Source organism: Artibeus jamaicensis, unplaced genomic scaffold (genome assembly GCF_021234435.1).
Source record: "Artibeus jamaicensis isolate MK-2021 breed Jamaican fruit bat unplaced genomic scaffold, CSHL_Jam_final scaffold_1019, whole genome shotgun sequence".
NCBI classification, from domain to species: domain Eukaryota; kingdom Metazoa; phylum Chordata; class Mammalia; order Chiroptera; family Phyllostomidae; genus Artibeus; species Artibeus jamaicensis.
The window spans coordinates 613,653-635,992 of NW_026522025.1; the positions used below are offsets into that span (position 1 = coordinate 613,653).

A 22,340-nucleotide genomic window follows, 5' to 3' on the forward strand; every position below is an offset into this window, starting at 1 on the left:
CTCTGTTGCGGGATCATGCTGATGCCGACTCACAAAACTAATCTTTAAACTGAGAATGGTCCTCAGAGTGTCCCATCTGACCCTTTCAAAATGCAGATGAGGAAACTGGGGTTCCTGATGGTGAAGTCCATGAATATGTCCACGCAGCAACTGGCCCAGAAATGCAGGCGGAACAGGACAGGCAGGGTTCCCATCTTGAAGAGTTCAGTGCTGGGCACGGTCATAGTGCAAAGGAATAGTATGGGAACCAAGACTGTGTAGCCAGGGTCTGGAACTCTTCCTCCTCCTATGCCTAAGCTTCACACTTACTGAAGATTCACACTCGCAGGATCTAGCTTGGGGCCTGGGAACACAGAGAGTAAGCACCCAGATGGGGGACACAAGATAAAAAGCCACGGAAGAGATAGTCCAGGACCTCAAATACTGAGCAACAAAAGGAGAGTGACTACCGTAGGCCCTTGGGGGCAAGGGAGGCGGTTACTTCCATCAGTGCAACCATGGCAGGCTTTTGAGAAGAGCCTTTCAGGCAGCCTCCTTGCTTGCTGGGTGATCCTGGGTAAGTTACGTCACTTCTCCGAGCCTGTTTCCTCATCTGTGACGTGAAGCAAATCATTTCTACTCACAGTGCCAGGATGCTGGGAAGATGATCAAATCTCTATGCTAAAGACTTGAGTGGACTGAATGGTGCTTGGACAGTCAGTGCTCATTAAAGAATGGCCATTAAGAACAGTGAGAATCTGGAACACGCAGCAGGGGCAGAGAACCGAAGCCACAGTGGGAAAGATTGGGAAGATACTTCAACTGGAATAGTTACAAAAGATGGTTCCGTTATAAGCAGGAAAGAGAGGCGAGGAAGGAAGTTGAAGTGCATAGAACTAATGGCCTTGAAGGCCAAGATTGAAAGAGCTGAGGTTTAGCTGGCAGGTGTGGAAAAAACTAGGAGCCAGACAGCCTGGCTTCCAAGTCCAGGTCTGCCACTTGGTGGGGGAGAAGTCAGGCAAGCTGCGGTGCCAGTAGGTGTCATTTCCCTTTTTCTGTGGAAATGGAGATACAACACCTGCCTCAAGTGGGGATCAAACCAGCTGAGTTAACGAGCATTGAAAACACAAGAGCCTGTGCAGACAAGCAGGCGGTGGACAACAAAGCTCAGCAGGGGCTGCTGCGTGAAACCTGCTTCTTGAGGGGGTAACCTGCCCAGCATCCTGGTCTGGGCGAGGCACCACTCGGGCAGGGCGCCACTCCCCACCTGATGACAGGAGGCCCCCCTCCTACCAGCTGCACCAAGGCTCCCTGCTCTTCCACCTAACTGGAACGCCTCCCTCCTTCCTTGTTTGCTTGACAAACTCCACTTCTCTCCTCCTTCCTCCCCAAAGGTCCCACTGCACATTATACAGCAGGTCCTCCACTAATGTCATTTCATACAAGTTTCCTTATAACGTTGATGAGATGCTGTAAGAACTTAACTCTTGTTTATATCAATTAGTTTCTAGTAAAACTGGTTTCATTATACATTGTTTCACCACAGTTCCGAGACCCTATCAAGAACATTAAGTGAGAACTTACTATAAGTATCTTCTCTGTAGTCTATTTCCTTATTATGTTGCAACTATCTGCGTTGGTCTGTGCCTTCCCCAATAGATTGTGAGTAACCTCAGGGCAAGGCCCAGATCACAGGCTTGGCCATACGAGAGGGACTCATCAAACAAAAATATTAGGGAAGAATAATAAAAAAGAGGCTGTACCAATACTCATAAACAGATGTTCAAAACCATCAGTCATTAAGGAAATGCAAACCAAGAGTAAAATGAGATGCCACTTTCACACTCACCTTGGATGGCTATAACCAGAAAAGAAAAAAGAAAAGTAAAAAGAAAGGAAAAGAAAAGTAACAAGTGTTGGGGGCACGTGAAGAAAGCGGAACTCTCACGCGTTCCACTGCGGGAAGCAGCCGACAGTTCTGGATTTCACTGTGAAGGCGGCTGCAGAATGCTGCGAATACAACGAGAACCGATGGACCGTCCATTCTTCAAACTGGTGGATTTTATGTTACGCGAATTATACTTTTACTAGACAACAGGCTACCGCTGGTAAAGTGTCTACTACCTAGCAGATACCACCATGAGGCTCCTCACATGTTACTATACCTCACACCAACCCTGCCGTTAGGCAATTCTAGCCAGAGTTTTTTGTGTTTTTTTTCCCCCATAAAAGAAATGAGATTTGAAGAAGGCCTTTAGGCCACCCAGATGGAAAGGTACAGAGTCACAATTTGATCTAGGTCCTCTGCTTCCCAGCCTGAATCCACTCTCTCTAAACACATGCCTGGACCATGGCAGAGTCAGAATAAATGCTGAATGAGTGACTGAAGGCTACAGATAAGGACATCCAAACCCCCAGCCTAAAGTTCAAAGCAGAAGACCACTTTCCTCTGGCATTCCTGCGAGGCCCGTCTGTCCTGGGGAGCAGCCACACAGCAGGAACCACCCTCCAGGAACAACAGAAAAGGACTGTAGCCAGGCCCTGCGGCTTGAATGGATCCTCTGAAAGGGAGGCTGAGTTGTACAGAAGGTCTCAAGTGACCGGAGTAGGATCCGGAAATGAGCAGAAGCAGATGGTACCTCTCATCACATGCCTCCGGGCCTGGATCCTGGCTGCCCCAATGCTTGGCCAGGGGATCTCGAGGCTCCTCTAGAGCTAACTAGCTCCTGGCTCTGTCCTACTGCTCACCAGTCTCCTCCTTGCCCAGGGCTCCCTGGATGAGGGCTCAGAAAGATCTGGAGCCTCCATTTCATCCTCTTCTGCACTCAGGGCACTTACTGAGCCCCTGTTCTGGGTTGAGCACTATGGTAAGAGGTTCTTGTCTTTTGGTCCATGACAACCAGTATGTACTAAGAACTTCCGCCAGAATGCAAACTTCGACTTCCTGAGGAACACTGGCTCGCTTGGGGCTAATCTCTAGCCTCCAGGCCTCCTAACTATTCCTGAGTTGAAGGTGATGCCTCACATCCATATCGAGTTCACAGAAGATTACTGCTCTTTCAGTATCATCATAAAAACCAAAAGAAATCATTGGGAGAGAGAGGCCCAGGACCTGATAAAAACAGCACAGTCTTTCTGAACCAGGGGTTCTGGTTTGGAATTCCAGCTGTGCTACCTACTAACTGTGGGAACACGAGCAAGCTACTTAGCCTGTCCAAATCCCAGTCTCATATCTGTAAAGTCTCTTGTTGTAAGTGTTCAATAGATAGTAGCCGCCAGGCTGGCCCTATGGGCCACGTGCCTGGCTCTCATCCCATGGCAGAGAGAACCACTGAGGGTATCTGACACACTGAGACTTGATGAAAGAGATGTTTTAGGGAGATTCAGGTGGCAGTGGCAAGCAAGATGGATGAGGTGTTAGGAGGAGACTGAACACAGGGTGACAAGAAGCTGTAACTCTTCACTGGTCACATTAATGAAGGTGAACGATGGTGTGGATCCTTCACCTAAGACAGCAAGCGGCTTCGTGTAGCATCTTAATGTGGCTTTGGAGTGTGCTCCTGGCTTTGAATTCCAGGAAGCCGCACAAGCAACTAGCAGCTGGCTCAGAAGGGTGAGGAAAACTCTCTAGTCAACCTGCCTTTGCAATTGCTCCAAGCTCAAGACCAAATAATGTTTTGCTGTAAACAGAAATAAATGTGTGGCCTCTGAAGAGAGAGTCTTTACTGGTTCTGACTTTCCAATTGTTTCGTTCCAGGCAAAGAAAACCACCAAGGATTTGGGCATCAGTTTTCTCCTCCTCCTTTCGAGCTACCAGGGAGTCAGCTAATCACGTCCATCCATTCAACAAATATTAAGTAAGCACCTACTATGCGCCTGGGCCCCGTGTCAAATTCTTTATTCAACAAATATTAAGTAAGCACCTACTATGTGCCCAGGCCCTTTGCCAAATACATCACTGTATTTAATCCCTACAGCAATTCTACTGAAGAAGAAATCGAGGCTCAGAAAGTGAGGTGGCTAATTGAAGACATGAAGCTGTTAATTAGCAGAGCCAGAATTTCAAGTCACAGCTGCATGACACTCAGGCCCTGTTCTTATCAGCTAATTGTCCTACAGGAGCAGGAGAAAAATTACCAAGTTGCTGTAACTTCCTCAACTGAAGTAAAAGTAAGATAATGAATGGTGAGCGCATCAACATAACTTCCAAAGTGCCTGCCTTTCCCCTAAGACCTTGTCCATGTTCTAGAATGCCGTGAGATAGTTCCAAACTGACCTACACACAATGTGACTTGATGCCAAACCCCTGAACTACACAAGCTGATCGAGGCCACTACGCTCTCAATAACCCCAAGAGAGTCCCTCCTTGAAGCCATGAAATATGGTAAAAGCTGCTCTTCAAAAATAGAGCAGAACTTGTTGCTTGTTATTGACCTGAGAGGGACAAACACCCCATTACACTGGGTGAGGGGAGGGCATGGCCATAAGCAAACAGTGTTTTACAAAACAGGCTGGTGAACAAAAAACCCTGTGCCAGTCTGTCTTCAAAAGTGAAGGCAGCCCTACAGAATCTGCAGTGTACAGTTAAAATGGAAGAGGCGCTGTCTCAACTCCCATTTTACATACAATCATGCTGGATAATTAAGAGAGTCCAGCATCAGAGAGTTTAATGTGGTGTGGGTTATTAGAATGAAATTCTGAAAAGCTAAACATGCCATGTTTTACAAAGGTTTCATGTTGTTTTAAAAATATCTAGATGTGAGTTTAAAGTTTTTCGGCTGTGCAAAAATTCTGTGAAGTCTCATGTTTGCATTAAACACCGACAAGCCCCAGAGAAGGCACACACATTGATTGTGTTATCTGGCCTATATTTGTTCTTTTTTTTTTTGAAATCCAAGGCAGACCAAATTCTCACATCTCAAGGACTGTACCCAGCCAGGACAACAAAAAGAAGAGTCCCCCCACTCATGATGTGGCAGAAAGAACACAGGAGACACTGGTTCGAGGACTGGCCCTGCTACTCTGGGTGACCCAGCATGTCCCTGTCTGTTTCTGTAAGACACAAGGACTAGAGTAGAACCTCAGCAAGTGCTTCCAGCTGTGTGACCGCTGGCCAGCCACAGGGACTTCCGGGCCTCTTTCTCTTCTGCGCACCCAGCACAGGGTGAAACCTGAATAATCTAATCCCTCCAGTGGGCACCTCTGAAGCAGAACTGCCCCACTGAGCCGTCCAGAAAGGGAAAGAAGGAAATGCTGACCAGGTTTCAGCAGGTCGCCTTGCTCTCGCTTGCCCGGCCTCACTGGCCTTGGCACGGGGCTAGGGCACAGGCGAAACTGGGAGCCTCATCCGGCTGGCTCGCTTTTTCTAGCTACCATCCTGTGCTTCACCAGGCTGTTGCCAGGGTAATAAGTCGTGCCAGCACAGAATCACAGAGGGGCAAGACGTGGGGGGAGATGGTAAGTCTTTCATGAAAATACACATAAGTTAAACTTTATACTTGTCTGCCCTGTACACGCGATTGTCCCTCCAGACCACTCCTTTCCTCAAATGGTAGTGCCAGCAACTAAGCAAGCTTTTCTCTCGGCAACTCTTAGACACTGTTCTCCTTAACTGCTGCCGATGTCTAATGAGTGCCTACTACATACTAGGCACTTTTCCACACTACCTTGCTAAATAACACAGTGGGCAAGGTGTTCACTATCTCCATGATACAGATGAGCACCTGAAACTCAGAGAAGTGATTTCCCTAGTCACACAGCAGCTTCTGAGTAGCAAAGTCACAATTTGAACCCAGATGTCTGACTCCAAAACCTATCTTATTTCAGCTAACACTTCTTCTTTGACATGTAAGGAAGTGACCTAGAGGTCATATAACCAAAGCTTCTCACAGAGCAGGATTCAACTTCAGAACATGCCTGACTTGCTGGCTGCCTCCGAGGACAGGGAGCTCATCGCCACGCTGGGCTCCCTTCCCCTTTGCCTGCCTGCCCTTGCCTGTCTCCGCTGATCCCTACGAATTCCATGCTCTGGACCTAACTTTGGTTTCTAGAGGAACTCCCTGAAGAGTGGTTCTGATCATTCCTTCACTGGGGCAAAACTCAGACATCAAAAACTCCCACTGTCTTGTTTGGAGGTGTAGATGTCCTATCCTATGTCTCACCAGTGAACTCAGAGGAAAAAGGAGTTGTTGTATAGTTAAAAGAAATGAAAACAAGCCTAGGCTGGGACCCAAAGGTCTCCCTCTTTGTCTGATTTCCAGGACACCCATCTCTCTTGTTTAGCATCACCTGATGCTCTGTCACCTTCTCTGAGCCCCTCTTTGCTGAGCTCAAGGCTGGTGTTGCGAAGAGTTCTTCCCTGAGCGCGTCTCTCTCTGCACCCTCTCCTGCTGTGACCTCACCATCCCTGGCCGACAGCTTCCACACTGGGATCCCAGCCCAGTTTCACAGCGCTGTCCTGAACCTTCCCACATGCCGAAGTGCTCTCCTGGAGTATCTGCCCAGATGTCCCGTGGGTCCCTAAGATTCATGTCCCCAACCAAACTCATCAGCTCCCACACATCACCACAACCAGTCAGTTCCCAAGTCCCATGGATTCATCTTCCTTAATATGTCTCAGATCCACCACGGCCACGGCCACCTTGGTTTAGGCGCCATCCTTTCTCACTCAACTGACTGACACTTCTCCACAGGCCTTGCGCATGTGGGAAGACAGCCCGCCGCCTGGAACCTACAGCACCCACTGAACAGTTGTTGGAGTAGCTCTCTTCTCCAGGGACAACAGGAAGTTCCACCCCACAGGACGTAGACAGGTTGGTGGGAACTCCTAGCACTGAACCCGGAACTTGGTGAGAACTTCATAAACATTTAGTAAATTAGTCACTGAAGGTGAAAACCATGTCCTACTTCTCCTCCTGCACTTCCATCCAGTACAAGGGTGACCTGAATGAACCAGAGAGAACCTCTTCAGGGTTAAGTGTGCTGTGCTGGTAGGCACTGGAAAATGAAAAGTATAAACATCTCTCTCTCCAAGGAGCTTAAGACAAAGCAAGTAGGCACAGTGGAAAGGGAATTAACCTTGGAGTCAAAGATCTAAATTTGAATTCCCCTTTTCTGGTGTGTCTTTAAAAATAAAAACCAGTGTGCTCTTGAGTAACAAAACACCCCCCAAAAAGAAAAAGAGCAAGACCTCAACTTGCCTAGGGCATTTTTTTCCTTTCTTCCTGTGAACCAGAGCTCTGAAGTACTCTGTAACACATACTATTTAATTGTAAAAAATATGTGGCTCTCGAACAGGATAAATCACATCAGACTGAACCTTCAATGGTTAACATTTCAGAGAATCTGCAACAGATGACAGCAGGCAAGTTCCAATCTTTGCTCCAACATACATCAGTAGAACATGTCAAAACCTAAATTAAAAGTTTCACTTGCTTTTTTTAAAAAAAGAAATAAATCCTTTCGTTGGCAGTCTCCCACTGATGACATGCAACAATCTTTGCATATGAAATCGGCTCATCCCCTGCTTCGCTGCTAACTTTGTAGATGTTCCAAAGCATTTCTGGAGCAAGTGATCTATTTGGACCAATGATGCCAAGCTGGGACCTGAGCCCTGAATGAGCTAAAACTACCAAATCAAGAAGAACGTGGCTTTGGAAGATATTTTCCCCAAGCGTGGGGTTTCTTCTAGGCAAGGGAGTGATAAAGAATGTTGGCTTTTTCCAGATGAACAAAGTTGAATGAAACCTCCAAATCCCACTGCAAGTTTCCGTTCCGAAAGACATGTGGCTGCCACAGAGGTTTCTGCCCCCCACTTCCTCTTCCCAAGCATAAACACTGCACCTGTCTTCCCAAAGTCCACGATTCTGACCTGGGGTGACAGGTGTGTGTGACGTGCCAGGCACTGTGCGTACAGAGACAAGGCAGGCAGGCCCCGGCCCTGGAGGAGGTCATCGTTCGGTGGGAAGACAGGCGCACTCGTGACCAACCAGAATAAGACACAGACTGCTAAGGTCCATAAGCGAGGGGCAAGTAAAGTCAGGGACAGCCTTCCTGGGGCAGAGGACAGAACAGGAAACGCCCCTGAGCAAAGTATTTTGTCTGCTCCTCTATCACAGCCCTTAACTCGCTGGACCAGAAACATGTCACATACCTGCCCTCCTCACTGGAAGGTGAGCTCCATGGGCAAAGGCCCCACGTCAGACAATGATTAAGCCATCCCGGTTGGCTCAGAGGAGTGCCTGAAGGCGTGTTCTCAAGGTGGCACAGAATACTGCGGACCTAGGGGAAGTGGGCCGGGCAGGCAGAGCTGGAGCAGTGCGGCCAGGCCGGGCGCTGTGAAGGCTGGGGCAGGAAGCTGAGGCTGTGCTCAGCAGGCAAAGGGAGCTGCAGGAGGTTCTAAGGAGAGCCGTGAATGGACTAAGAATGTGTCTTACATTATTCTGACAGCAATTTAGAAAACAGACTGGAGCCAGGGCGATCCACTGAAGGCTGCTGCACCGGTTTAGATAAGTAAAAAGCCGGTGCAGGCCTGAGCGCAGGCAGTGGGAGTGCAGCTGTAAAGCAAAGCCCTAAAAGATAAACTGCAAAGCCCACGGAGCTCGGGTCCCTTTCCATGAGTCCCTCCCACGTTCCTCCCCAAGTGCCTGGCTCGACCTCTGACTGCACGCTCCCTTCAGGTGGTGCCCACTTCTTCTTCAGCACTCTGCCCAACAGAACCCTACAGAGCAGGCCCAGAAAGCTGGCTTTTGTTTCCCCTCCATGGTGCTTTCAGTGCAACCCCAGTACTGCAGACACGGTGGTGCATCGGTGCGTCCACTGATTACATCCCCAGGCCCGGACAGGAAGGAATGGGGGGTAACAGAGCACAGCAGGGGGAACTGAGCACACCCGAACAATACCAACACAGCACGGGCGCCTGGGCAGGACAGCATCAGGTGTGAAGATTCTGGGTCTGGAGAAACCAGTCTGGGCCCCATAAAAAACACGAAATTCAATGCCGTCAGCCCCACTAGCAGGCTAAATTGCAGGTAGATAATGGTGAGCTCTCCAAATGGGTAGCACTCACTTTCACAACCTGTTTGGCAAATAAGTGAGAGTGAGTCAGGAGACACTACAGACCGAGGATAAGCCAAGTCCTGAGTTATGTGGACCCTCCACGGAGAATGGGAGCTCCTTTGAGATTTCCTCAGGAAAATGGCGACTGGAGGGGGGGAGCCAGGTGTGCGTGCCCTGCAGGAGGGAGGCAGGTAAGAGGAGAGGAGGAAGAGCAGATTGGACTCGAAAGCTCAGAAGTAAAGTTCCTCTGGCTCAAAACTTGTCTTGAACCGCAAGCTTCATGGACAGTTCTTCCATTTCCTTTCACTCTTTCCTGCCTGCTGTGTCGTGAATGGGAATATCAGCCGCTTTACACAGGAGACTGCCACGTGGGGGCCTGGCCACCAAGACTGGTTTTGTCGTTTACTAAGTGCACGCTGCGGGCAAGTCTCTGAGCCTCAGTGTCCTCTCCCATAAAATGGGAATAACAGCAATAGCCGTCTCTACCCCAGGTACAAACAAAATTTCTTTTTCTCTTGAACTAAATAAAAATTATACCGGCTTTGACATTTCCTGAGCAGAAGAAGAAGTACATTTGCAGGTAGCTCTGGGTTGGCCTGGGCAAATACTCAGGAAAGTAACACACTTCACACCAAAGGCTATAACGTGGCTCTGAAGCCACGCTGTTGGTGCCAGACAGGGTTTAATTGCTCCTGGCTAACTCAAACCAAAGCCACCTCTGCTTCCCCTTGAGGGCTCCCCTCCTCGCACCTGGTGCCACAACACCGTGGTATTTAACATCTAGGAGATGGCAGAAGATGAGCTCTCTGAGATGATGTCACTGCAAGCAATTCTCAGAGCCACCCCTTTCCAGTGGAGATGGGCTCTCAAGACACACAGGAGGGTCCCTCCTGGATGAGCGAACCCCCACACCCACCCCGGCTCTTCGGTCGGGTCTGCAGCCAGGGCAGCGGCTCCCATGTAAAAATTAACCAGCTGTTTGGCATTTGAAACAGGGCCTGGAAGCCTCCAGTTGTTTGTCTGTTTCTTCTCTTTCCCCTTTCTCCTCCCAAGATGGAAGTCAAAGTGAGGTGGGGGAGAGGCCTTCGTGACTCATTTTGCTCAGACTGGCGCCACCCTTCTTCCCTGGACCCACTCTGACAACTTCCAGGTGTTGCCAAGGTTTGTTCATCCGTTTGTTTGTTCTCAGAGATTCATCAGTGTTCCAACTTGGAGAGTGAATTGTCTATAGATTCAAGATTCATAGCCCTCAGACCGATGACTACACGTGTCTTACTCATGTGGACTTCCACTGATTTTTAAAATTGGTCTGTGGGGCTGCCCTTGGCCTAAGCAAGAGCCAAGTGCAGTGTTTACACTCGCTAAATGAATAAATGGGTGGATGATCGCCCTTTGAAAGAGGAAAAGAACTATTACACGCAAAGAGGCACACATACCACGGACTCCTGACCTACCTCACTTCCCCTCTTCTAAGGAGTCTAGGAGTCTAATGCAATCATTAAGCAGCAAACTTTCTTTTCTTTTAGCCAAAGGGAAGCTAAGGTTACAAGCCGGTTAAAACTTCCTGGGGTTTGTACTCCTGGGGAATTAACTCCTAATCCCTTCCCTCAGGTAATTAAAAGCAAGCAAGCAAACAAAATAAAACCTAATCAGCCACAAAGGTTTCCCTTTTCTACAGACTTTCTACAGACTCACTCTGCTCTTCTGGCCCCAGGTGCCCCCAGGTGCTGTGAGTGGATCTACACCCCGCACCCCAGGGGTGTGAGGTTTGGGTGAGAGGTGGTGAGGGCACAAAAAGGGCTCCAGGTGCCAGTGCTGCTTCCACCCCTCGAGGCCCACACTCCTACTTTCCAGAGGCAACGGAACAACCCAAGAGCCAGACCCCGAATCTACTGCTAATTTGCCATGGGACCCTGGACAAGTCACTTCTTAATTTTGAGCCATGGTTTCCTTATCTGGCCAATTTAAATATAATACATGCTAGATTCATCTGTCAGGCTAAATGTGAGAAGGCAAAGGAAGTTGGAAAAAGGAAAGGTCTGCAAAATACACAATACCAGCAATACCTTCATTCGGTTCCTAACCTCTGGTTTTCCCCTCCAGGGTCGGGGCAGGGCGGCCCACTGTCTCTGCCACTCTAAGGTACACCCTCCTTACCACCAGCAGCTAAATGGCTGTACCCCCAAACAGAAGTGATACTTCTCTCTTCCTCTCTTGCCTATACCCACGCCTCTGAAGACTAGCTGGGAAAGAGGGTCCACTGCCTTCTCTTCACAAAGGAAAAGGTTACTCAGCATGGCAGAAAGAACTTGGTGTGGGAAGGGGCACTTGTCCTATCACTCCTGAATCTCAGTATCCTCATCTGTCAAGTGGGAATGAGACCACCTGCCTGGTCTGCTTTTCAGGGCCCTGAGAAAGCAGGCATGGGAGGTCTGGTCTTAACAGGATCTGGAAACAACGCTCGCTGGGCCCTGGACTCTCATCAGGGAGCCTTCTGGGAGGCTCAGGAGGGGTGTGGAGGTGGAGCGAAGCTGAGGGCCACCACCTCACCTCCACCACCAGGCCAGGGAGAGCAGGGAGGGAGTGGTGCCCAGAGATCAAGGACTCCTGCCGTCCAGGCCCGGATGGGACAAGGATGTCATAGCTCCCCCCTGTTGAGAGGAACTCCCACCTAGATGAGTCTGACGATGTCCACCTTGCTTCCTCACTCCCAGGAAGTACCCAGGGCCTTAACCGGAGAGAGACGTCTAGCCAGAGAAACTTAAGGGGACAGAAGGAGCAGAGAGAGAGGGAACTGAGTGAGGTGGGAGACAGAAATGAAGGTACAAACCAACCGGCAGGGAGAGAAAGGTAAAGTAAAGAGCCGGGAGAACAGAAACAGAAAGAGTAGACAGACACACAGACAGACGAAGACAGACTGACAGCGCTGTGTCAGGAGGCAGGGAAGACAAAGGGGACCATCCGGTATTTTTAACTGGTCTGGCCTTTCAGAGACACCCCACAGAAAAGCCTAAGGGGCGGGAGGAGGAGGCCTGAGCAAGCAGTGGCTCACACCGGCCCCCTCCACCCCAGCGCCCGGCCCCCTCCCTGGGTCCTGGCCCCCGCCCGGTCCCACCATCCCTCCCGGCCCATTCGCTCACCTGCCAGCGCCAGGATCTGGGCCTTGTGGAGCAGCAGCGCACCCCAGTCTCGGGGGGCGCGCGGGGGACTCTCGAGCCCAGCGCCCAGCTCCTCCGGGCCCCGGTACACAGCGTACACCTTCTGGTTGTCAAAATCCAGCCGTGAGCGGGGGCTGAAGTCGCGCACGCACGACACGGGCAGCGCGTAGCAGACGTTGTCCTCCAGGAACCGCACAAAGGCGTACATGGTGGGCGCCGGGGGCGGGCCCAGGGCGGGCACTGAGGTGGGGACCCGGCTTAGGGACAAGAGCTGCTCCGCCGGGCCAGAGGGGCGGGGGCGGCTCCCCAACCCCCGGGTCCCCCCACTGTTATTGTTCCCGAAAGCACCGCTCTGCCAATCGGCTGCTCTGGCCTGGGCGCGGAAAAGAGAGGGAGGGGAATGGGGGGCGGGGGGCAGAAGAGGGGGGTTTGGAAGCGCACTGCCACTCGCAAAGTCAGACCGGAGCAATCACAGCCGGAGCGCATTTCGAGTAGGGAGGGGAGAGGGCAGAGATTGAATTGTAATAATAATAATAATAATAATAATAATAATAATAATAATAATAATAGCAGCATTGCTGAAAAGAGTGCTTTGACTGAAAGTCCCTGCGGGCAGGATTGTATTGCTTCAACCATCGCATTGCAAAACAAATTGCATTGCAACAACAGAAAAGGACATTGCAAAGGAGAGGACGCAGTGTGGGAAAATGATGTGTGTGGGGGGAGGCAACCTTGTTTCGATCCCTAACTTTAAACTTGCACTTGCAAGCGAGCAGAATTTTGGAGTGTTTAAATATTTTAGCCACTCCTCTCGGCCCTTACAGTTCTTTTTTTTCCCTCTCTCTCTCTCTCTCTCTTTTGCAAAACTGCCAGCTCCCGCTGCCAGTTCTGGGGGCTATTTCCACAGAGTTGCCAAACTAGTTCTGACCAGTACTGGGGCTTATCTGCGATTTCCAGTTGGACCTGCCGGCTGGGGTGGCGGAAGGGCAGTGCAGGGCTGCTCCCCGCCAGGGCAGCGGTGGCGCCCCTCTGCCCTGGAGCGAGTAACCCTCTGCAACCTTTGGAATGAAGTGGGAAGTGGACCGGTGTTCTGAGGAAGGCAAGGCCAGGGCTAGCTGGGCATTGCTGGAGCACCTTGAGTTCAAGAGTGAGACTGTGAAACAGCAGTCTTTGCTCTGTTCCTAACATCACAGGCAGCAGAAGTCCAGGAAGGTTTCAGATGTTCCCAGAAAGAGGGTGACTGGGCGCCACATTCGTGGGAAGGTCACCTCACATCAAAGGGGGTCAGCTCCTTCACAGGGACGCCTCTGGGAGGGTGGGTAGACTTTGTATAAAATATGGCTACTTATATCCCCAGATATAAGGAGTGTGTAGCTCAGACCTGACACTTAAGAGTCAATGAATTTTGGGTGAAGAATAATAAATAAAAATCCACATTCATCCAGCTATCCAGTCATTCACTCATTTATTCAGGCAGCCAGTATTCACTGGATGTGTGCTGCATGCCAGATTCGGAGTAGGTGCTGCAAGTGCAGACGGATGGGACCAGCACATGGCTGCCTTCAAGTGTGAGTGCAGCAGGACTGGAGCTTCTGTGTTGGGTCTGGGCGCCAAAATTAGGTCACTATGTGAATACCACACCTTCCCTGTCCTCAAAACCCTTGTAATCTGTGTCTTGGAGTATGAAAAAAGGATTTATGTTATAGTGAGAAAATATTCTCATACAGGAATGCTTAATGGAAGTGGCATTCTCAATTAAGTATATATATATATATATATATATATATATATATATATATATTTTATGTTAATGAACTCAACCTGTAAGAAAAATCAAAATAAATGTACCAAAATGTTGTTCATTAATAGTAACAGTGGTGGGTGATTTTGCTTATCATTGTGTTTTATATTTATAGATTTATAACTATTTTCTACAGTAAGCAGGTATGACTTTATAATCAGAAAGCATTAAACATTACTCTCTTTTAAAAGCGCTATGCTTACATTTCAGATCAGCTACACTAATGATGAAGTAGATAAACTAGAATCCCCACGATATTTTACTGTGATTTAGGAAATGTGTTATACAGATGAAACCCATCAACATACACCTCCCAGATCCAAATGTACAGGTCAGGTCAAGTTCCCTTGCGCCAGGCCTCTGGTTGGATGCAGTGACATTCGGACATGACCGTGAGTTGTCCTGATGCAGGTATGGCTCCTACATCACCCCACGTACTTGTGGAAAAAAGAGGAGCCACTCTGTGGTTCCAGCAGGTTTACCTTCATAATTATGGTTTCTTTGGACTGATCTTAAGTGAGTTTTTATTTTAATGATACACTGCTGTGGCCATTAAGGGGAAGTGATGTGTAGCAAGACTTCTGATATGTCACAAGAAGGATGTGAGTATGCAGAGTTGGCCATATCTAACACAGTCCAAGAAGCTCCAAACTATGTCTGCAAAATAATTTCAAGTAGCGCCATGGCCAACCACCTATCCCGTCTAAATGAGGGTGAACCTAGAATACACAATGTTACCAGTCTCTTACCACCTTCCTGGACACTGGACACTTCAGATGCATTGAACTATTTGATATTTCCCAAGATAGCATGTTTTACGAGGTCCCGAGCCTTTGTGTTTGCGCTGTCCTCATCTTGGGAAGTATTTCCGCCTGGGGTGCCTCGGCTTCCCCTGAAGATCAGCTCAAATGCCAGCTCCTTTCTGAAGCCTTCTTTAACCACCTACTCTCCTCAAGCACAGGCAGGCAGTCTCCTTCTACTATTTTGTCCCCGAATCTCTTATCTTCCCTTAGTAGAATGAGCTCTTTGAGGGGTGACGTAAAGGCTGAGTAACTTCGGCATCCCAGGTTCCTAGCACAGGACTGGGAAGTAGAGGCTTATAGATCAGGTGCATTAAAGAACGACACAGAGAGCATGAATAGCAAACCTTTTTGCATGCTTCCCCCCCAAAAAACTCTGCCTCTTCTTTTCAGGGTTGAAGCGGAATCCCAACTCTGTCTTTCCCACTCCCGGTGGCCAAAGGACAGGACACTGACTTTACTTCTTGTAAGACGGATGCACATTCATGAATGCAATAAATACCACGCATCCTGAAGTTCAAACAAATTCCCCACCCAAATCACTGTAAATAATTCTTATAAGGGGGCAGTTCCATTTCCTGAGAACCCAGAAAGAAGAAAAGAACAAACAATAAAACAAATATCCACAGAGTAAACACAGACTCAGTACATTTTGCAGGTAGGTTCGCAGAGTGGATTTTGGGGAAGGAATGACAGGTACAGGACACTCAAAGAAACTCTTGGGCAACCTCAGAACAACCGAAAGATACCCAGAGTTCCTGCTTCCTCTGTGACTCTCACAGAGTTTGAATAGAACTTCATGGAGAAACTACTAAGTGTTTCTGCTCTCGTGAAAACCGGCAGAGTACCTCATTGATCCAGAGACCATGGCCCCAGGCTTTACACATACCAGAAACTCAAGATGTTGATGATTCATTGATTGGCAAGGAAAGGCAGTTCAAAAGTCCAGATTTCAGTGGTGGTTAAAAACGTCAAGTTTAACTAAATCATGGTTAAATCCCCTCTTCAATATCCCTGCCAAATAGTCACCAGACACCTCCCATACAGTTCTAGTGTCTGGAAGTTGACTATCCCCCTTTAACTTTGGGGAAAACTACTGACTGACTGTTGGAAAGACCTTTCTTACTTACACTAAGGCAGAATCTTCTACCTTGTAGCCATCATACTAGGCCCACCACCAAGAGTCTCATGTCAGCCCTTCAGATACAGGAAAACCTGGGATCCTTTCTCCTTAGAAATTGTCTTCTGCCCAGACTTCTTCATGTCCTTTACCTGTCTCTCCTCATATGACATGGTTTCAGTGATGATAATTGTGGTATCCACTTTTCCTCCAAAGCATACTATAAACCTTGCATATCAGGCAGTGTATCTCAATTAATTTCCCACCAACCCTTGAAGTAGGTCTTAACCCCAGGACAGAGTTAAGAACACTGAGACTTATGGTGAAGCAGTTTGGCTCTGAAGAGTCCTGGAAAGCTTGGAGTCATGTTTACATTTGAGACTTTTGGACTAGAAGCCATGCAGGGGAGGGTTTAGATGGAAGGCAAGACTGGGAAACGGGAGGCCTAGGATGAGGCCGACTGTCCTCTTCTTGGTTCTCTCCTAATTCCCTCTTTCTGTGGGCCAAATGTGCTTTGCCTCTCATCCAAGTTATTTTAATGGAGCAGAAAATGTACACATCTGGGGCAGCTTTGCAACCGCATCTCCATTGTGCTTTCCTATTGAGTTTTGCAGAGCCTTGGGTTAATGTCAAGCTCCTTCGGTTTAGCCAGCTGAAGCATGTTCAGTGGCAGCAGCGGGACTTGTGTTTCATATTACTGCATGGAATTTTCAGTGTACTTTGCAAAACTATTTTAAGGAGACCTGGGTTCTGTAAATTTTTAAAGCAATTGGAGCGTGTCTTTTCAACCTCTCTGCTAATGATTGACCACATTTTTTCATGATTTTGCTTTTTTCCCCTCTGTGATAATTAATTTGACTTTTCAAGTATTTGCTCTTTAAATTTCTAATTTATTTATTTTTAAATTTTGCACAGAAAAGCAACTTGCTGTACAGCTTAGGACCACTGTCTTCTTGGGTTAATTTAAGGAAGAAATGTTGACACATGGTTAGCAGGATGTGGAACTGTTGGGAGGCCCATGGTGGGCATTACCCTGAGCTGGGTGCTATCACTTCAAAGCTAAGGTGTCAACCCAGTACATCCATATGAATCCCTGATCATGGAATCTGGTTGAGTTTGGTTGTGGGGCTTTAGGCAGGGGAAGAAAAGCACAATAGTCAGGAGGAAGGAAGGAAAGAAAGAGAAGTTACATGTTGAATACAGGCTCAAGGGCAGCGAACATCACCTAGAGTTAGAGAGAATGACATTTGTCATGTAGGTGACAGCTTGGAGGGTTAATGGAATGTGGGCTTTGGCTTTGCCTAACCTTTGCTCTGACTTGGGCCTCAGTTTTTCTTACCTGTAAAATGGGGCTATTAAAACTTATCTTCTGAAGGTATTGTAAGAATTGGGGCAGAAGTTGTTGACCCTGTCTGTATATCAGGATCACCTGAGCTTAAAAAATATTCCACTCCGTTGAATACCTCTGAGTAGGAAGATTTTAAGGTAACATGCTAGTCATGTAGAAAATGCTCCATAAGGCATAGATATTACTTTCAGGGGAAGTACATGGAGCTCTGAAATGTCTCTAAGGTATACTAGTCATCTAAAATATGACACACTAATGGGAAAAGAAGACAATATATTGTAATCTTAGGCCCTGGATCCAAATCCTGACCCAATAAGTAAGGCCTGTCCTTATTAAGTCTATTGCTATGGGCAAGTTTCCTAATCTCTTCAAGCCTCACTTTATTCACGGGAATCTTAATACATATGACTTCATAGGGTTGTCATGAGGATTAAATGAGATAATTCATGTAAAATGCTTGGCACAGTATTTAACACATGGTGAGTCCTCAATAAATGATAGTTGCTATTATTCTTGTCATCATGATTATTATTAGAATTATTATTAGGAGAGCTCTAATACCTATGCTGTGAGTAGGGTGCCCAATAAAGTTTATTGAAGCAAATTGAATATAATGAGCTGAACAATACTAATAATTATCCAACAAACACCCTAGAATGCTTCCATGCAAGTGCCATTCTCTTTAAACAAGAGCCTGTGGGCACAGGTCACTGTCACCAAAATAACTCTCAGATCTTACATGTTCAAGAGTCTCTGAGGCTACTAGTCTTGCCTAAACTTGTAGCAAACATTTCCAAGATATTGTGCTTAGAGCCAATAAGCACAAACACAAGTCTTTCTTTCAAACTGGCTTTGTTGAGTATTTTCTCAGAGGAAATAAAGGCCTATGTGCATTATATAAAACATAAAAATACAGAAGCATTTATAGCAACTGGAATTTGTGAATGTAAAAGCTTGGCTCGATGCTCAGACTATGCAGACCACAGTCAAGTTCAACCAATCACATCTTAGCTATGTTGTGTTCTCATGTGAGTCACACATAGGAAGTAGTCACACAAATTATCTGAATCCATGCATTTTACTCTAGGACCAGTCCAGTCCTCTCTCAGTGTCTTTGGGGATTGCTTCTAGGATCAGCCCCAGAGTCTCAAGTCCCTTATATAAAATGGCACAGAGCATTCATACAGTCAGCCCTCTGCATGAAAGGATTCCCAACCACGGACTGAAATTACTTTTCCAGCCGGTGCTGGTTGAATCCATGGAAACCTTCGGGTATGAGTACTGATTGCATATACTCTACGTAAGCAACACAAGCAAATGAATTCCCAGTGGTTGAAGACCAAAAGAAATGTATGAATAGAAGAGACTGTCACAAGGGAACAACATGTAAGTTAGAAGAATTCAATTTGCCTCAATTATGAGATTCAATTAGGGGTCAATTAGTTTGAGAAGCTACTTCTGGTTTCCCTTATTAAATTAACTCATTTTGTTATTTGTTTTCAGCTGAAATGTCATTTCCTCAGGAAAGTCCTCACTGTTTTCCTCTTCCCATTCCTCTCCATAGGTTATCTCAGGTTCCTGGTACATGTTCCACAGTTCCTTACTTATTCTTTACGGAGTTTTCCATAGTATATAATAGATATTTATTCTATTACTGTCTGTCATAGCCACTAGATCTAAAACTCCACTAGAGAAAAAAAACATATCTGTTTTTTTTTCACAGTTGTTTCCTAGCACCTTGCCTGGCACATGGGAGACTCCAAAACAAACCCCTGTTGAATGAGTGCCCCCAAAGGTGAGGAAGGAGAGGTTGTCCCAACAGCTTTGCTCTGTCCCCAGGTCTCATTTTCCCCTTGGGCATATAACTCTGCTTCCCCATCCCCACACGTCTGGCTTCCACAACCTGGGCCCTACATCAATAAAAGTTCCTTTTGTAGTTTTCATCACTTAGCACCACCAGACAGGTTGACATTTTCAAAATGTTTTCCTGAATATAAAGAGGGAGTAAAATAAAAGTAATTACAGAAAAAATGCACACAGCAGAAAAATAGCCAAGTTGACAGCCACGCATAGATGGCATGCACTAATTCCCGCAACAACATAACAGCATCAGGAACCTCACTGACACAGCCCATGGTCCTCTCAGAAAGAAGGTGTGTTCCTACCTCCTCCTACAAGGCTAGACTCCCTTTTTACCTTGTTGCTAGCTGGAGATCATTGACTCAGTTAGGATGATCACTGACTCATCTTGTCTTCAGATAATGTCAACATTATTTGGGAGGTAACAGGGCAACCGACCTTCCTTCAAAGACCACTTGATAGTTTTCTGGTTATTGTCTCTGCTCATCTCAACCACCCATGGCTCAGAATGGGTGCCTTTTACAGGCCTTTGTGAGGCCAGAGTGCACCCCGCTTTGTCGTTCACTCTTAGGCTTTTGCTTGATAACTCTGAGCAGCCATTCTAGGTCAGAGGCACAAAAGAGAACATTCATTGAGAGTTAAGTCATCCTAGAAGCACACAGCAAACCATAAACCACTCCGATTTTAAGAATTATTTCCTATCTACACCATAAATTCAGTATAAAATCAAAGAAAATGAATGAAAATGGAATGAACAATTAATCTCTGCTCTACTCCCCCCTTCCCTGGAGGTCTAGAAATGTGACAACTAGACCTTATGGAAAAGTCCAATATCCATCATTCTCAGCATCCCTAGCTTGAGTAGCTGATGATTCTGTGAGCACTGATGACATGACTACATTATCTGGGGTTTCTTAAATCATGCCCCCCTCACTCCCGGGACTTTGAACTTGTCAAGCACTCTGAGGTTTCTAGCTGCTCAAGCAGATTTCTACAGTCTTATACCCAGTGTTGGTGGCCAGAAGCTGGAACCTGTTGGGAATCACCTGTTAGAGCACGGCCTGGGTGGAGGCCCCTCTGAGCCAGAATGAAAGAGGACTAGAGAGCTCTAGTCAGAGGTCTCTCTGTGAAAAGTGTCTCCCCCTCCACCCCACTTTTACCCGCCATTAGTTGGGAGAATAATAGCAGTGACCCACTGTGGAATGCTGACCTCATGCCAGGCTATATAGACATTTCTCGTTTAATCCTCAAAACCATCCTGGGTGGCATTACTATTAGTGTTGGCCTCATTTTAGGGTTGAGTAACCACAGGAATAGCACAGAAGTGTTAGGTAGCTTGCCCCAAATTATACAGGAGTAAACGGTGAATTGAAACTCAGGCTACTTGACTCCAGAGCCCCAACCCTGGACTCCTCTACCTCAGTTCTGGTTCCCTCCGAGCCTGGCCCGTGCCTCATGAGGGTGACCTGTGCCCTTCAGCAAGGACAGGGAGATGATGAGGTCTTCATCTTCAACAGGTGACACGCTGGTTCTCTAGGCATGTCCAGACCACCTTGACTGGTCCAGGTGAGACCCTGGCAGGCACTCTCTCAAAAAGTACCCTGAAATTTACTGCTATTTTCATCCTATGTTGTAGCAGATGGTGTATATAAAAACATAGTATACTGAAGGTTTTCTTTCATGTACTCAAAATCGGTTTCTTTATTTAGTAACACAATAGGGCCACTTATGCTAACAACAAAAAAAAAGTCCTCGACTTCCCCATAAAGTTTTTGTATTATGATGGAAAAATGACTCATCTATACAATATACAACACATTTTCTGCTGATAATTCTTTTTCATATGTTACTTTAGTACTGTTGGTAGACAAATTGGGGTGGAGAATCTCAACACTGTACCTCCCTTTCTTCACTATCAGGCATATCTTTATTACCATGGGAAGAAATAGCAAGAATAGAGGGAAAAGAGAGGTATTTTTTTAGGGGTAGGTGAGACTCTGGACAAAGTGTCTGGGAAGAAGTTTAATTCAGCTGGAAGGCAGAGTAGGTGACCAGCCAGGACCTCACACACACCCTGCTAACGCGTCCGTCACATTACTAGGCCATCAAATGGTCTCTGATCACTGAGACCTGATGATGGCTCTGCGACCCATTCTAGAGAGGGAGCATGGAGCAGGAGGGTCTAGGGCAACATGAAAAGTGCAGAGGCTTGGAACTCAGATTCGGGTTCAATTACTACTCCATCACCAAGATCCTATGGGTCCTTGGGCAAATCTGTGACTCGCAGGATTTTCAACTGTCACATGGAGTTTCATGAGGTTCTCAAGGGGATCTAACGGACTACGCTTGTGAAGTGCCTGATGAGCACCAATACCTCATGTACAGTTGGTCCCAGAAACCTTTATCTTTTTCATTCTCACCTTCTGAGAAAGTCTGTACTACCTCTTCCTTATGGGAGGTCACAAGGTACTGACAAGGACGGATGCACAGATGCCAGTTATTTTTGAGTGAGGTGCCCTCCCTCCCACCATGGAATGCTGGGCGGTGTTACTGCAGAGACGGCCCCACCACCCTTCCCTGGCCGACGCTGGGGAGGAGCGCCTTGGCTAAGAAAGCTGGGACCTTAGTATGATCTATATTTTTTATCTCATGACATTTTGGGACTTCAGTTTGGGGTTGTATTGTTTGCTTTTAGAATCACGTTCAGATTTTGTATGTTTAAAACATGCCTTTGGAACTGTGAAACACAGTGTTCTCCATCATAAAAATGGATGAATTATGATATGCCTTTCTGTTTCTATTTCTTTTTTGTCTCCTCGTATGAACTTTCCTGTGATGCCCCATCTAGTGCCTTAACTCATTTGGAATACCAGCTGTGAACATTTGGGCAAGATTCTTAACCCCAGTATGAATGCCTCATTCATTCATTCATTCATTGACTCATGCACTAATGAACTATTTGTTAAGGGCTTATTTTATGCCAGAAGCTCTGTTTAATATTTGGGATACCATGGAGAACTGGACAGACTGAGCTTTCTTATCTATGAAGTGAGAAACTAAAAATCTTTCAGGATTGTTGAGAGGAGTGAATGAGGTAATATACGGAAAAAAGAGACAAGAGAAAAATGTATTGAGCTCCCTACTTGGTGCCTGGTAATGCTAGGTGCTTCACATGCAATCCTCAGAATACCCTTGGAAAGTGATTGTTGTTACCCTT

The 22,340-nt window shown here is 47.0% G+C and overlaps 1 protein-coding gene across 2 annotated transcripts in view; it reads right to left on the minus strand.

Annotated features, from left to right (window-relative positions):
- The window catches only part of LOC119040203 (AGBL carboxypeptidase 4), a 1,071,017-nt gene that overhangs the window by 214,505 nt on the left and 834,172 nt on the right, over positions 1 to 22,340 (minus strand). Inside the window, exon 1 of one of the 2 annotated variants that reach the window (XM_037133087.2) lies at positions 12,177 to 12,576. The exons of the other annotated variant lie outside the window; for it this stretch is intronic. Within the exon in view, the coding sequence (XP_036988982.1) occupies positions 12,177 to 12,402 (226 nt within the window). The 5' untranslated portion in view covers positions 12,403 to 12,576. Of the gene's footprint in view, positions 1 to 12,176; positions 12,577 to 22,340 lie in introns of those variants that run through there. 2 annotated transcript variants of the gene reach the window in all.